Source organism: Bos taurus, chromosome 29 (genome assembly GCF_002263795.3).
Source record: "Bos taurus isolate L1 Dominette 01449 registration number 42190680 breed Hereford chromosome 29, ARS-UCD2.0, whole genome shotgun sequence".
NCBI lineage: Eukaryota > Metazoa > Chordata > Mammalia > Artiodactyla > Bovidae > Bos > Bos taurus.
In genome coordinates, this window is record NC_037356.1 from 17,068,474 (window position 1) to 17,085,753 (window position 17,280).

Below are 17,280 nucleotides of genomic sequence, written 5' to 3' on the forward strand. Positions count from 1 at the left end.
TGGAAAAATCATAGCTTTGACTGGATGGACCTTTGTTGGCAAAATAACGTCTCTGCTTTATAATATGCTATCTAGGTTGCTCATAGCTTTTCTTCCAAGGAACAAGCGTCTTTTAATTTCATGGCTGCAGTCACCATCTGCAGTCACCATCTGCAGTGATTTTGGAGCCCAAAAAAATAAAGTCACTATTTCCATTGTTTCCCCATCTATTTGCCATGAAGTGATGGAACCAGATGCCGTGATCTTAGTTTTTTGAATGTTGAGTTTTAAGTCAACTTTTCACTCTCCTCTTTCACTTTCATTAAGAAGCTCTTTAGTTCTTCACTTTCTGCCATAAGCGTGGTGTCATCTGCATATCTGAGGTTATTGATATTTCTCCTGGCAATCTTGATTCCAGCTTGTGCTTCATCCAGCCTAGCATTTCACATGATGTTCTCTGCATATAAGTTAAATAAGCAGGGTGACAATGTACAGCCTTGACGTACTCCTTTCCCCATTTAGAACCGGTCTGTTGTTCCATGTCCGGTTCTAACTGTTGCTTCCTGACCTGCATACAGATTTCTCAAGAGGCAGGTCAGATGGTCTGGTATTCCCATCTCTTGAAGAATTCTCCACAGTTTATTTGTGATCCACACAGTCAAAGGCTATGGCATAGTCAATAAAGCAGAGGTAGATGTTTTTCTGAAACTCTCTTGCTTTTTCTATGATCCAACGGATGTTAGTAATTTGATCTCTGGTTCCTCTGCCTTTTCTAAATCCAGTTTGAACATCTGGAAGTTCATGGTTCATGTACTGTTGAAGCCTGGCTTGGAGAATTTTGAGCAATACTTTACTAGCGTGTGAGATGAGTGCAATTGTGTGGCAGTTTGAGCATTCTTTGGCATTGCCTTTCTTTGGGATCGGAATGAAAACTGACCTTTTCCAGTCCTGTGTCCACTGCTGAGTATTCCAAATTTGCTGGCATAATGAGGGCAGCACTTTCACAGCATCATCTTCCATGATTTGAAATAGCTCAACGGGAATTCGATCACCTCCACTAGCTTTGTTCGTAGTGATGCTTCCTAAGGCCCACTTGGCTTCACATTCCAGGATGTCTGGCTCTAGGTGAGTCATCACACCATCATGATTATCTGGTGACTTTCATGGCATATATTTATCTCTTAATAAAGCTGTTACTGGGCTTCCTAGGTAACTCAGTGTTGTTGTTGTTGTTTTTTTTTAAAAGAGCTCCTGCCAATGCAGGAGACATGAGTTCAATCCCTGGGTCAGGAAGATCCCCCAGAGAAGGAAATGGCAACCCACTCCCATATTCTTGCCTGGAAAAATCTCATGGATAGAGGAGCCTGGTGGGCTACAGTCCACGGGATCAATAAAAAGTCAAACATGACTTAGCAACTAAGCAACATAAAAAGCTGTTATTACCAAAAAAAGAAAAATCAATGAATGTCCTCATTTAGTATATCTATATCAAAAAAGTCGACTATGTGAAGACCAGAGAGACACGAGCTACTCTTTTCTCAGTATTGCTGTGGAAGGTACACCAGGCACTGAGCTTCCCCAGATGAACAGGTGAACACAGAGTTCCTTTCCTGGTGAATGCTTTTTAAAAAAATGACCCTGAGAAACCTGTGAGGAGGAGAGCTGGAGATCAAATGAGCTGAGCCTGAGAAATTTACTGCGTCCTGTTTTCCAGAGACCATTTTCCCAGCATAAGTCTTAGAGACAGATGGCCCCAGACCTGCTTCTGAAAATAGCTACTGTCGAGGAGAGGAGAGCTGACTTAGTGGGAGCTGCCCAGCTTGGGGAGTAAGACCCACAGAATCAATGCACTGGAAAAGAAGGCAGTTTGGACCCTGGAGACTGTGGTTCTGCCAAGCTCATCCCAAGAGGAACCCAAAGCAGAAGCTGTTGTATTTGCTGCCTTTCTGTGTGTTTTCTTCTGTTTAAAAAAGCTTTTTAAAAATTGCATTACCACATTTGTTCCTTGAAAGAATTAGAAAAATATAGAAAAAAAAACTTATTTGGAATTCTACTGCCCTAAGGTAACAAGCCTTAACATTTTTGTTAATTATTCATACTCACACACACATATGTAAACAAATGTCACAATTATTTTTATACAGTTTTGCCTCATGCTTTTAAAATATTTTTTCCATGTCCTTAAACATTCTTTACAAACATGGCTTATAATGTCTGCATATTAACATTCTATTGATGTGCCTTAATTTACATAATGTCACTTTTTAACCTACAGGATGTTTTTCCTTTTTAACATTTTTTTTAAATTTTCACTTTTGTCTATTACAATGCTGTGATGATTATCCTTATAAATAAATCTTTTCAAAAATCATAATTGTGTTCTTGAGTAAATTCCTAGAAGTGGAATTACTCAATTAAAAGTTTACACATTTTAAAAATCAATTTATATCAAATTATATTACCAATATCAGTGCATAAAATCTTGTTTGTATTTAAAGCCAATATCTATTTTAACATCTACTTAATGCCAGATTTTTCACATTTGTTATTTCACTTTCTCCTGTAGCTTGAAAAAATCATATTTAGAAGTATAAAAATAACTTCATGTGCTCATTGTAGAAAATTTTAAAGCTATAAAAGCATATTTGAAAAGCTGATATCAGTGATAACTAACACTAAAGATTTTTTCAGCCAATTTTTTGTATAGGAATGCATTTATACCAGTGTATTTATTCTATAAATGTTTTATGAGCATTAAGTATACTGAAAGGACCTAACGTTCCATTATAAATTATTTTTATCCAGCACTTTTTCTAGCCTCCTTTAACCCTCAGAATAACCCATGGAGGTAGTGAACTACTGTTACTCCTGTCTTGTAGAATGTTGGATTACGGAGGAAACTTAGGGTGTTCTGGTCTAACTCCCCAAGGGGGAATGTGAGTGCCAGAGAGGTCAGAGGTCCTGCCCATGATCCCACAGCACACTGTTGACCTGCACCCAGACCTCTTGACCTCTAGTCTGTTGCAGCAAACTGTATCTGATGTGGAACTGAATCAGTACTGTCCTCAAATGGGGTGGCCACATGATTGTCCAGAGCAGGACATCTTTAGAGGAAAGGCAGGGCACTATTATTGACTGATGTGGGATCACAGACGTGCATTGAGGCTGTCACTGGCAAACCAGAACGAGAGGTCCCTCTGGTGCTCTGGCTTCAGATTTGTAGCACTTTGAAATGCTTGGCAACACTGGATTTCAACCCATTTTAAAAAACGATGGTAACCAGTTCTGCAAACCTTTTCTAAGCTGAGACTCTGAGCCAGGCCACAGAGATGAGCAGCTGTGGTCTCTGTGGGGCAGGCTGAGCAGTTTTATCAATAGACGTGACGAACACTCACTGTTGTCAGAAGCAGGGCATGCTGTCACTGCAATGGAGTTCCTGGTCCTCTAGCAACCTCAGAGCTTCATATCAGAAGGAGATTCCAGTTTTCCTTAATGCTCCATCCTCTGCTCAGCACTGGCTAAGATTTTACTTATTTAGTGGAGCAACTGGCTGCCTTGTTAAGAGGAAATAGATAGGAGGTTGGCTCATGAGGAGAGAATGAATGCATTCGGTTTGGAGTTTTGTTTTTTGTTGTTTTATTTAGTTATTTGGCTGCAGCTGGTCTTCATTGCAGTGGAATCTTTTTAGTTGCAGCATGCAGGAATCTAGTTCCCTGACCGGGGATGGAACCCGGGCCCACTGCATTGGGAGCATGGAGTCCTAGCCACTGGACCACTAGGGAAGTCCCTGCATTTGGTTTTAAGTGGAGGGGCTAGAGTATTTCCAGGAGGGACACTGAGGAGATGAAACACAGCCAGGCTCCACAGGAAGGATGAATCCATCAGCTCAGGGTTCCATTGAAATGAGCTACTTGTTTAGGTGTCAAGGTTTTGTTTTGGTCTTTTCAGGGTGTCATTTATTGAGTAATTGCTATTTACTGGACACTATGCTAAACATTTTATATACAAGCTTCTAAAACGCAGGGCTGCTGCTTAGAAGGTTATCAGGAGCTCTTACCCGGATCCAGGGAACTGCCTAATCCAGGGACGAGAGTGCTCCACCCTCCCCACCCCCAGAGCAGCAGCGTGTGCTCTGGTTCTACTGTAGGACTCACACTTCCCCACTATGTGAGCAGACTGTGACTTTCCCCACCGGAGCCTAGATGGGGTTTAACGGAGATCAATAAGGTTCCATTTGGGCGTTTAGATGGATTTCTCAGGACTGCTGAGAAAAGTGTAAAAAAGTACATTTTGTTAATGGTCCTTTCTTTGGCAGAGTAATAAATGCGTCCATCAGCTAGCCCTTCACACTTTAGTCTCCCGGCGTATTCCAAAGACAACTTAGAATGCAGAGTGCTGGAGGCTCTTTCTTGAGCACCAGCTTGCCCTAGTTATAGGTTACATTTCAAACGCTAAGGAAAGCTGCCATCAATACACACAAAGTGTGAGGGATTGAAATTGCTCTTCCTGTAGAGCTCAGGACTCCCTTGTCATGTGTTCCTTTCATATATCACAGCTGTCTGCCTAACACATTCCTCTTGTACGACGTCAGTAAGCGATGCATATTGATAAAGGTGTCATTGGCAGGCTTGCAGATCTGTCATTGTTTATTCCCCAAAATCAGCCTGTTCTTCCTCTCAAAGACCTACAACTGGAGGGATGGTAAAGGGATCCATGTTGGTTGAGCCCTCACATTGGGACTTCCTACAAGCATGATACCATCCTCCCCTCAAAAGCTCTTTGCTGTGGATGTTGTGATTTCATTTTTCAAAGGAGAAAATGGAGACTCAGAGAAGTGAAGTGACTCACCCAAGGTTGTACAGCCAGTTATGAACTGGGGCTTTGGTCCCTGGTTTGTTCAACAGGAATCCTGTAGTCTTTCCACTTTAGATGTGTTTCAGTTGATGGACAGGAGTCTCCCCCTCCAGACTCCAAACCAGGGCTGATAAATGTATTTCACACCCCCTCAGTGGACAGAGCATTGCCATTGTGGGTTCTCCCCCAGGTCCTGTGACCACAGACAAATGCATTCAGTTGTGTAAGCCTCCATTTCTTGACCTTGAAAATGGGCATGGGTTTTCCAATCCATAGTTATTGTGAAGAAAAGATCTTGTAAAAAGATCCTCCTCCCAGAGGAGGAGCTCTGTGAATGCTTGTTCCCACCCCCATCCCTCGACCATAGGGTGTCTGCCTTCTCTCACTTTGTTGCTTTGGTTTTTTCCTTTCTCCACCTTTATCTACTATAAGTGCAAGCTAGGCTCAAAGACCTTCTCTCCAGAGACATGCATGGCCACCCCCTACCCTTCTGTGGCCCCCTGTTGTTGAGGTGAGGTATTCCAGACACCCCATCTCATTTTAGCAGAGACACAGTGGAAAATTCTGCAGTACCAGGTTCCCTTCAGCCGATGATCAGGATACATGGCAAGGCGACCCCTAACCCCAATTCCCTAGTCCTGCCCGTGGTATCAGGCATCCTTATTTGCCTACACATACATGCATCTGGGCCCCACCTAAAATGCAAGCCCAGATCATATGGACTTTCAACATCCTAGCTGAGCTGTGAGCCAATTAAAAAAGGAAGTCTGGGTGCCGAAGCAGATGCCTGAAGTCTCAAGATCAAATCCTTCTAAAGTACGGTCCCAATCTTGTCACATTCTTGCTTTAAAAACCCGCGTGACTCCCCACCTAAGGTCTGGTTTCCCTTTCTTTGTGTTCAAGGCCTAAACCTGTTGTTCAGAGACTCATTTCCCACTTCTCTCTTCACATAGACCTTTGCTGCCATAATCAAAGTCCTCTTCTTCCCTTCTGCCTTCCCTCCATCCTTTCTTCATTTAGCAAATATTTGTAGTACTTTCTAAGTACCAGACACTGTGCTGGACACTGGAGAATACAGTAATGGACAAGCCAGGCTGGCAAGGGGGTGGCCACAGACAAGTCCTCACTACAGTATGGGAAGTGTTGCAGCAGGGAACCCCCAGGAAGCATGCCAAAACCAGGTTTGGAGCATCTGGGAAGCCTTCCTGGGGGTAGCGATCTTGAGATTAAGCCCAGAGGCTGACTGGGGGCTAATGAGACTCACAAGGGTGGTAGTGATGCAGAAAAGGGAAGAGGAAAGGAAACACTCAAGAAGAAGGAACAGCATATACAGAACCTCAGAGGCAAAATTTTGTAGTTGTGCTCCAGGGGGTGCCCTTCAGATCAGTTCTATGCCAGTGGTGCCCTGAAGTTGTGCAGATCTGCAGACTTGGGCAGAAAAGGGGTCGGTGAGTATGTGGAAGTCAGGGCACGTCAACCAGTCTCAGCACATGTAGTGAGAAGTTACGAGACTTGAGAGGCAGAGTGATGCCAGGGAGGTTGCTTGAGGCCAGGTCGGGGCTAAGGACCTGAGGCAGAATATTCCTCCCTCTGCCGTGGATGCTCAAGCCCCCATCTCTTCATCTCTTCCCTCTGGAATCCTCTGTGGCTCCAGAAAGCCTTCCTTGGTGCCTCCAGTTGAAGCGAGCTCCCCACCCCCTCGCACATCCTCCAGGCACTGCTTGGAGTCTTCTGCTCTGACAGGTCCCACCCCTGCCGTGCTGAGAGCTGCATGGGACACTCCCCCTGCCCTCCCACCAGCTCCTTGGGGGCTACGCCTCTCATAGTCTGTACCCCCCTCACCTTCTAACCTGCTCAGGGGGCATTTAGGAAATGTCTGTGGAATGAAACAGTGCTCGCCATACTTCTCCGTTCACATGCTGCTCTTATAAAGAAAAGATAAAGTTAGCCCCCCTCACTTTATACATACATGTTTATGCATACCGACATCTAAAGTTTATTGGGTGTTTACTGGCTGCCATGCCATTCTCACTCCAGTATTCTTGCCTGGAGAATCCCATGGACAGGGGAGCCAGGTGGGCTACAGTCCATGGGGTTGCAAAGAGTCGGACAAGACTGAGCAACTAACACACATGCCATTCTCAACACATTACTTGTTTTAACTCCTTTAATTCTCAGAGCGACTCTGTAAAGTAGCTATTCTTTTTTTATTTTTTGCTCTCCATTACTTCCACTCCAGTACTATTGCCTGGAAAATCCCATGGACAGAGGAGCCTGGTAGGCTACAGTCCATGGGGTCGAAAAGAATAGGACACTACTGAACAACTTCACGATCATGATTACTTAGATGAGGCGATCAAGTCACAAAAGGTGGGGTAAGTTGACCGAGGTCACTGTTACAGAACTAGCAAGTAGAACAGTAGAGTTCAGATGTAGGATCCAGAGCCCTTTCTTTTAATATAATCCTGCACTGCTGCCAAGGATGCCAAATTGAGACAGCAGTGCATTTTATTACATGTGTTTTAAGCAGGAATGTATTATGTACATTATAAAACATTTACAAAATAGATATTAGGAAAGAGTGACATAAAAATTACTTCTAGAATGTTCTTGCATCCAGGAGATGGTTTTATGCCCCTGCCTGGGGACCACTTAAATTAAGAGATGCTGATGAATGAGAGGGAGGAAATTGACATAGTTCCAATAGTTTCTGTACATCACGGAAACCTCATGAGTTATTGTGCACCTATTAAGGGTCTGGGCTTCCCTAGTGGCTCACCTGGTAAAGAATCCGCCTGCAGCATGGGAGACCTGGGTTTGATCCCTGAGTTGGGAAGATCCCCTGGAGAAGGCAATGGCTATCCACTCCAGTATTCTGGCCTGGAGAATTCCATGGACTGTATTGTCCCTGGGATCACCAAGAGTTGGACATGACTGAGCGACTTTCACTTCATTTATTAAGGGTCTGGCACCTTGTTAGGTGCTTGAATGTTAGGTATGAACATTCAGAGCAACCCCAGAGGCCTGGGGTGAGGCCTAGAGATTGCATGGAAGGGAGAAGAAACAGGCATAAGGCCTGGGAGGGACTGTGCTGCTCTTAGCCCAGAATCTCTGAAGTTTGTGATGGAACAAGTTACTTAGTTCTGGAACTGTTTATTTCATAAAGCTTGACAGATTTACTCAGGAAGAGGCTGTAACAAGCACCCTGGAACAACAGATCATGTTTCTTAACCTTTGTCTGAAATTCTAACAACTCAGCATGGTCTGGTCCTGGTTATCTCAAGCTCATCAGAAGCTCTGATTGGAGATTAGAAGATGTCTTTGGTTAATAAAAGATGAGGAAATGAATATATATTTGCTTAATTAATGCAGCCTGGCCGACAAAATCTTTTCAATCCTGGGACAGCAGGGGAAGGGAAATCTTGAATGGAATTCTTCATGGGGTGGTTTCATTCAGTTTGGTCAACATTTGTTAAGCACTGACCCTGGGATTCTGCTCGCTGGAGCATGCCGTGTGCTCGAATGTAGTATCTTTAGTCCTTACAATAACTTTATTAAAGGGGAGGAGCTCCCAACTTACAAATGAGGAACTGGAACACATTGACCCAAGATCATATAGTCAGTAGGAGGCTAGGGCATGATACAAACTCCTATTCTGTTGAACTTCAAAGCCTGCTGCAAGAAGGTAGTACTGTATCCCAAGGGGGTGCATATGCTTTTATATGGGAGACAGCTACAGATAACTCCAAATACACCAGAGCAAATATGATAACAGAACTAAAAGGTTAGTTCAAAGAAAGAAATGATCATCCCTATAGTGCTATGTGGTAAGTGGTGTCAGGGAAGGGTCTCCCTAGGCTAAATTGGAAACCCTGATTTGGACGATTTTAAGATAAATCAGTCCATGGGGTTGCAAAGAGTCAGACACGACTGAGCAACTGAACTGAAGGTAAATCATAGCCCAAATTTTTAGGTGAACCAAAACACAGATGGAAAAGCTACCCAGAGATTGGACCTTGATTGTGGATTCCTACTGCCTCTGTTGCTGTTACTGAGTTTCTAATACAAACCAACCAAGTGGGATACACAGCAGCTCTATAAAATGTCTCATGTGGTTGGGCTCAGGGGTTGACATGAGCATCATGGAACCTGCACAATCCTGCAGGATTCGGTCACTGAACTGAGTGAGCCTCTCTTGGTAGACAGACCCCCCAGCCCCTCCCCATGAAGAATCAGCAGCTCTCTATACCACCTCTTCCTCAGGGCTCTACCAAATCTTGTGATGATGTGTCTGGGCTGCGTTTTGTTTCCTAAGTGTTTGGTCTCTGAAACACTGAATGGGTCCGGTTATGTTTTAAACCTTCTGTGAGTCAAGGTGGGAGAGAAGCAGCAGGCCTGGCTGTCCAGTGAATGCTTTGCCTTGTACTGTATACCCCTACATGTCTGTGTGTATGTCCCCTCTCTTGTAGATGATGTACTGCACATGCCTAAAGGCCAGACACGTGTAGGACAGCAAATTGCCTGTCCCCAAAGCTCTTGTCCCCAGTCGTCACCCCCTGCTTCTGAAGAGTTGGGAGTGTTTCCACAAAACGATAGAAAGCTGGCATTTTAGAATCGTGGGACCCTGACATGTTAGAAATCTTCAGGCAAGCCTCCTGACTTAGTGCCCCAAAACTTAGTGTTTCCAAACTCACAGGATGCTAGTGTCGTAAAAGGTATACAGTATTTTCCTCTGAAATATTAGAATTTAAGAACGCTAGTCTGCGAAACACTTAGAATTCATCTCTTCAGCCAACATTTATATAGTGCCTACTGTGTGCTAGGTACTATGTTAGAGTCTGGAGAGGCACGCAAGTGAAAAAGACTGTTAAGAGTTCTTGCTCTCTCAATAAGTTTGCAGAGAACGTACTTAAAATCTTAAAAGTGTCAGATTCTTAGAAAAGTTTAAGTGTGTTGAAATCCTAGAATGCCAGCAGTGAAGGGGGCACTAGATCATTCTTTCCAGTTCCCCGCTACCTTTTATGAGGCTTAGAGGCTGTTCCAGGCATGCTGGATTAAAATCTGACTAATAAGAACATTATTTCAGTTCGCTGACATCACAGAATGGCCAACTTCTTCGCAGGGGCTCAGCGATCACCCAGGGTGGATGCTCATTTTATTAGAGACGCCACTGAAACTCAGAGCGGGGCCGCTGTGTGATAGAAGACACAGCCCGCCCCCGGGACTAGACCTCAGGTTTTCAGGCCTCTCTCAGAGAGCAGGCAAAGCAGGAAGGCCTTCCCAAGTGTTTCCGAGGGTCTTGCTCTTGGCAAGCTGCGCAGGAGGCCAGCTCTTCAGGAGTTTGCACCCGCTTTGCCAGAGGTATCAGCCCCGCCCCCGGGCCACGTGTGCAGTAGATCGCCCAGTGTTGGGAGCCCCCTCCCCCTGTTGATGCGTGTTTTATTTTGCGCCCTCCCCCTCCCCGTGTGCCTCAAAACCAATTTTCATTATTTTTTTTTTCCTGTCTGTGTTTGTCTCTGTGGTTCGCAGGTGCTCCCTTGCATTGTTCATCCGCTTCATCAACCCCTATTGAGCAGTCCCCCTCCCCGCCCCCCTCCCCTCCGGCCAATGAGAGCCAGAGGCGGTTGCTAGGCAACAGTGTGGCCCAGCCAACCCCGGACTCAGACTCTGAGGAAGAGTTTGTCCCTAATTCATTCTTAGTTAAAAGTGGCTCCGCCAGCCTGGGGGTCGCGGCAAACGGTAAGTCCCTCTCTCTTCCTAACTTCTGTGGGTTTGTGTTGTTTTACCCTTTCGTTGGCGATGCTGGTTAATCTGCCTGCTTGGGCTGCTTGCAGGGGTGGAGGGGCCTGGTGCATGGGGAGCGCGGGGTTCTCGGGGGGACCTGGCAGGCTCCATGGGCGGGGGAAGCCCCGCTCCTGCCAGGCTGCACTGCTGGGTACTGCGCGGTTGGGGGACTGCTGTTCCCACCCCTGTGACAGACGTCGGGCAGACAGAGCTGCAGAATAGAGATGCTCAGACAGATACTAGGAGACAAAAAATCAGGTAGAACCTGAGTCAGGCAAAGACAGAGAGACAAAGATAGAATCTGAAAATGAAAAGTCAAAAATAGCACCGATTGACTGCTTGCTGTGTGCCAGGAATTGTGCCAGCCACTGGCACTTGTTGCTTTATTGCATCCTCCTCACAACCCTGCCTAAGAGACCGGTCTCGTAGTGTCTCCACTGACCATGAGGAGGCCGAGAGAAAGGCTTCTGGCATTTTTGGAAGTTCTTGAGGTTTCACGCTGCCTGGAGACGGGCCTGGGAGCCCAGGCAGCTGCAAGGCTGAAAGCTGACTGCAGAGAGAGCCACTGGGCTGAGCAGGGAACTTCCTCTTATAAATCCTGCCCTGACTTTCTTAAGGAGAAGAGGTATGGGAGGACTCAGTGCAAGAGGTCCAGGCTGGCCAGGAGCTTGCAGACCCAAGTGTTAGCGTCTGGTCAGGTGTTATGTGACCTGGGCCAGTGTACTCGCAGTCTCTGTGTCTGGCAGTGACTAGTCCACTTCTTTGTAAGAATTCAAAGCCTGGAGGGGAGTCAAGCCTACGGAGGTGGGTGATATATATGAGATAACCTGGGATCTCCCTGATGGACCAGTATGTCCTGATTATCAAAGAAGAGGAAAGAAAATGAGACTCTCCACTTAACATTGCAGCTTGTGTGTTGATTTTGCAAACATTTATTAGTAAGTGCCTATTTGGCACTAAATTCTGGTCCAATTCTGGAAAAGGTGGCAAAGATTCAGAGAGAATAGGCAGGACTAATGGGCTCTGCAATCAGACATCTTTGCATTAAACGTAAGCTTTATTGCTGTGGAATTTCAGACAGGGCACATTGCCTCTAAGCTTTTCCTCAAGCAAGTATAACGTGGGCATTGTGGTACCCAGCTCATGATGAGGGCTCATCACAGGGCCTGGGATAGAGTTTAGTAAAGGTTAGTCATGGCCACAGTCACCACCCACCTCCCTCCAAGGAATTTATAGAGAGCCTGTATGTGAAAGCTCCCAGCACACTGCCTGGCCCTTAGTAATGCTCAGAAGAGTCAGACTCCTTATCTCTTAGGATCATTACAGCCTAAGGTGATAAAGGAGGTAGGAACCTGGTGTGGGGGTGACTCAGGAGAAGAGCCTCCAGTCTGCCCAAGAGAATCAGGAAATGTTTCCTAGAGGAGGCCTTCCCTGGGCCTGAAAGAAAAAGTAGGGTGTGTCAGATGGGGATAACCAATGGCTTTAATAACCCAGGATATGCTGGGCAGAGGGAAAACATAGACAAAGGACCCAGGGTAGGGAGCTGCTGGGATCCTGGTGCCAGCTCTTTTATACCTGGGAACATGGCCAGTAAATAGGCATTAACTTTGGAAGGGTGTGGGAGGCCACATGGTAAGTGACCTGAGCTCCTCTGGGTGCTGAACTGAGGCTCTCAGGCATTACCCAAGGCCCCACCCCCCACCACCACCATGACAAAGAAAGGTGTTTTATCCCCAGCTCCCTCCCCTAACCAGGATCTCTCCCAGCCTCTGCTCTCTGTGAAAACCAGACAGATCTTTGGCCTTGGTGGTTCTCTTCTGGCAGGATCTTGAGCCCTGCTTCTCTGTGACCAAGAGCGAAGCCGTCCTCCAGGGCCCTTTTCCTTCTGTGCTCCTGAGAGTGGCGCTGTCCTTTTGGTGGTTCAGCATCATTGCACCTCTCTACCTTTTAGCTGTCCTTGCTTTAAACTATGCAGAGAAATAGCGACCCAGGAATGGTTTCAGGCCCAGCTCTATGGCTTACTGGCTATTTATCCTTACAGGACAATCACTGTCCTTCAGGCCTCAGTTTCCCCATCTTGCCAACAATGGAGCAATTTCTAAGGTACTCTGATTTTCTGAGAGTTGTATGGGTGCTGACAGGTGTGTCAGTCAGTAGCCTTAAGCTTACTTGGAAAAATATGTATATACATTGGGATATTTTTTGTTCATTTCTAGATAAATAAGCCTTGTAGGTAAAAGAGAAGGCAGGAGATTAAAGTCCTTAATCTCTCCTCTTGCTAATTAACTGAACAAGAGCAATCATACTGTTGCAAGTTCTGCAGCAGACTGATGGCATTATTGCATTATTGATGTGCAGGGAGCGCGGGGGATTTCAGCCTACAGCTGTCTGCTCAGCTTCGCTCCTCTTTACTCCAGCTCCCAGGGGACCTAGAGACACTTCAAAGTCCTTCCCTGGGGCCTTGCTCTGAGTGTGTCACTTTAAAGTGAAAAGTGCAAGTGTTAAGTCACTCAGTCCTATCCAACTCTTTGCAACCTCATGGACTGTAGCTCACCAGGTTCCTCTGTCGACAGAATTTTCCAGGCAAGAATACTGGAGTGGGTTGCCATTCCCTTCTCCAGGGGAACTTCCCAACCCAGGGATTGAAGCTGGGAGTCACTCTAAAGGTTGGTAAGAAATGTATCCCGTGCCTGAAGGGAGAGTCTCGGTCCTTGGTGATCCGCTGCTCTGGGTTTGGTGGGTCACAAGTGTCACCCTGCCTGCCACCTTCCTGTCCCCCGAAACCCCAAAGCTAGGGATCTTCCATGATCCCCAGGACCTGCTGCCATTGGCACGGACCCAGCCCAGCAAGTGAGGATGAGCGGGCCCTGCTCCATAGTGGGCCCAATACTTGTTAAGTTTTGTTTCGTTGTTTTTTCATGGAAAAGTGTGAAATTATTTTAATGGAATCATCTCTGTTGCTTCTGTCATTTATAAAAGTAACTGCTTGCTAACATTCAAACAGTGCGGAAGGGTAACAAGTGAAGTCCTCTGGTAACTCTTCCTCCCAGAGATATCCACTTTTAACAGTTTGGTGCAGGGCCTTACAGATGCTTTTTAGGGAGTGAAAATTAGTGAGTAAATACATGAAGGGAGGAGCAAGCAGAACAGACTGCATGAGGGCCACAGTGCAGCCAAGAGTCCAGGCGTGCATGCTGAGTCGCTCCAGTCGTGTCTGACTCCTTGTGACCCTGTGGACTGTAGCCCACCAGGCTCTCCACTGTCCACAGGATTCTCCAGGTGAGAATGCTAGAGTGGACTGCCACGCCCTCCTCCAGGGGATCTTCCCGACACAGAGATCGAACTCGCATCTCTTGTGTCTCCTGCACTGACAGGCGGGGTCTTTACCACTGATGCCACCTCGGAGGCCCAAGAGAGCAGGCCTGTAGTCAAGCCTTCTGAAATCGAGCCCCAGAGATGCGACCCTGGGCGCAGGACCTAACCCCCCAGAGCCTCAGCTGCAGCGCAGGTGAAATGGGGAAACCCTTCTGGGGTCACTATCTCCCTTCCCTATCTGCACACCTCCATTACTTTCCACCAATTGAAGGCTTTAAAGACCACCCGACAAAGTAGATTAATTGCTCTGGCTCCTTTAGAGGCCTACTTCCCCAGAGGCATCTTTGAGAAAGTACTTTAAATGACAAAGGCAGCCCCTCAAGCTCCTGGAGGGTGAAAATGAAGTTTCCTCTGGCAAGAGTTGACTCAGCACCCTCCTCTGCGGGCTGGCCCTTTGGGAGGCAGCCTTCTGGGAGCCAGGCTGTGTGCTCCACGGGCTCCCGGAGGCCCTCTGCCTCCAGCTGTGTCAACTCCTGCCCCAGCTGCGATCCCAGGCCCGGGGCTCCACAGAACCGCCCTCCTAAAATCCCCGTGTAAAGAGCAGGGAGGCCACGTGGGGCATCACAGAACAGGAAAGGAACCGGGAAGCAGCTCTCCTCTGTCATCAAAATCCTAATCCACCCCAGGGATAACCATCTAGAAGTCACTGATAGATACAAAGAAAGATTTCACTAAAATAACAACTTGTCACAGCTGAGGAGCTAAGGAAGTGGTTAGGATTAAGTAGATCTTTGTCCCTATCCCCACAGAAACTTTTCAAAGGAAATATTAAATGTGCCGTCATCTGGTGGCTCAAATGGTAAAGCATCTGCCTGCAATGCAGGAGACCCAGGTTCACTCCCTGGGTCAGGAAGATTCCCTGGAGAAGGAAATGGCAACCCACTCTAGTATTCTTGCCTGGGAAATCCCATGGATGGAGGAGCCTGGCGAGCTACAGTCCATGGGGTCGCAAAGACTCAAACACGACTCAATGACTAACACTTTCACTTTTTTCAAAGTCTAAAGTAGAAGGACTTTAAAAGCTCGTTGGTTAATATTTAAGAGGCTCAGAAAATAAATAGCTCAGAGAAAGTTGTCCATTTCTCAAAGCTGAGGTGAGATAGGAACAGTGGGAGAATTTACATGTGATGAGCAGCTTTGGTGTGTCTTTTCTTTACACACGTTATCTTTATTGAGCTTCTATTTGTCTCTGTTCAGCAAACTGAGGCCCCAGAGAGGGTCAGGGGCTTAGCCCATGGCTTCACTGCTCCTAAAGGGCATGCAGAGACTCATACCCAAGCCTACTTGATTCTCGGGCCTCAATTTTCTTCCTTTACCCCCAATTTTTTTGTGTTGTTTTCAGTACCAGATCCTGTTATTTCTGTGTCTTTTTAGTAGGAAGCTAAAGAAGATAAGGGGAAGTCCACCAAAGAAAAGCTGATTAAAAAAAAAATTACTAGTTGTTAGATTCCTAGTACTCACTTCACAAACCTTGATGAAGCCTCTATTATGTGAGAGATGTGTAATCTCATTGAATCATGGGTATTCATGGAATCTCACTGAATCTTCCTATCTATCTTGTGTCATGGCCATTTTTACTCTCATGGAGGCAATAGCAGGCAATAGAGGTTAAGTAACTTCCCCTAAATCACACAGCTTCTAGGTCGCAGAACCAGATTTGATTCCCAGGTCTGTTTGAAACCAGAGTGAAATCTTTCCCTTGTTCTTTGGTGAGGACTATGGGAGTTTCAAAGATGAATCAGGCCAATGACTTGGACACCTAATTTTGCTGCTGCTCCTTGAAAGCCAAGCCCTGGATGCTGGGCGATCCGTGGCCTTTTTTTTTTTTCCCTCTTTTCCCCCTGCTCCGGGCCTCACCAGATTTCTCAGGCTGGTCACACTGGTCAACATCACTGTTGTTTGGCAGTTTCATTGACTTTCTCAGGTCTTAAGCAGCTGGGCTTATTTTGTTTTGACTTCCAATCTGGCGGAGGAGTGTTTATTTTTCTTTCTAAATGAGAAACACTGCTATGTATGTGAGCTCCTTCCAAAAGTGTTTTCTTAAAACACAACAAAAAATTCAACTTAATTTAGAACCTATCCAGATTCCCCTGAGGGAGTCTGCCGGGGTCCTGTTAAGTCAGTTTGTGAAATCATAAGGCAAAATTGTGCCTGTTTCCTACTATGGACACGTATGCAATGAGGCTTTTGTCTCCTTTCTCTGTGAATTTCATGGAACCTGATTTAGTTGCTCCATGCCAACTGCAGGTACTTGGGGGTCTGTATGATGCCCAAGACCCAAGGGTTAAGGACATAGGACCATATGAAGTTTTCAGGCATTTTTGTTCACCACCAGCTCTCTTGCATCAAAAGATTCTTGTTGGTAAATAAATTCTTACACCAGCCACGTCAAGAATGTAAGTCCTTAACTCCTAAGAACAAGACAAATTGATTTCTTCCTTCTCTCTTGCCTTCATCCACAATGCCATTTGAAATGTTTGTGGATGTTTTCCTGATGGATGAGGGGTAACAGGCACTGACTCTAAGCATAAATATCCTCTGAAATAGGCATTTAATTCATAGAGTCAAAAATCCCTTAAATGAAGCCCTTGGAGTTGCATTTTAGAATCTAGGAATTTTTAGATTTAAGGAATAAAATTCAGTACACATACTGTGTCTTTCCTAACATTCTCAGAGTGCTGGGCAAGCCCACGGTAACCAAATACCTTGATATTTCTGCAGTCAGACATATGAACAGCTACTCTGGTGAGATTTAAACAAACCAAAAAAAGGACTCTGAGATAAATGACTGTTCAGGTCAGGCTTCACAACCAGAACAGTTTTGATAAAACTTTGTCTTAGAAAAGAAAAACCTCTCAGCCTTCAGAGTTTTGAGGTTTTTTTTTGGAATGGTGGCTTACGATGGTGATCCTGAATTGTACCTTTTCTTAAATGGGTGGAAGGGGTCCCATGATTCAGAAAGGCTAGTAACAGACAATCATAGAGATAACCAGAAAACTTAGTAACTAGAGGGGAAGCTACAAGGGCCTCCCTTGTAGCTCAGTCGGTAAAGAATCTGCCTGCAGTACAGGAGACCTGCGTTCAAGCCCTGGGTTGGGAAGATCCCCTGGAGAAGGAAATGGCTACCCAGTTCAGTACTCGTGCCTGGGAAATCCCATGGACAGAGGAGCCTGGTGGGCTGCAGTCCTTGGGGTTGCAAAGAGTCGGGCACCACTGAACGACTAACACTTACTTTCTTAGAAGGCATGATACAGGTTCAGATTGCTGACTGGGCAGCTCCATATTTAT

The 17,280-nt window shown here is 45.9% G+C and overlaps 1 protein-coding gene across 8 annotated transcripts in view; it reads left to right on the plus strand.

The window, feature by feature from the left end:
* TENM4 (teneurin transmembrane protein 4) overlaps positions 1 to 17,280 on the plus strand; it is an 851,321-nt gene that overhangs the window by 515,766 nt on the left and 318,275 nt on the right. For 7 of the 8 annotated variants that reach the window (XM_015461146.3, XM_024987529.2, XM_015461143.3 and 4 more), the window contains one exon: positions 10,363 to 10,572. The exons of the other annotated variant lie outside the window; for it this stretch is intronic. In XM_015461146.3, the coding sequence (XP_015316632.2) occupies positions 10,363 to 10,572 (210 nt within the window). The remainder of the gene's footprint in view (positions 1 to 10,362; positions 10,573 to 17,280) is intronic. 8 annotated transcript variants of the gene reach the window in all.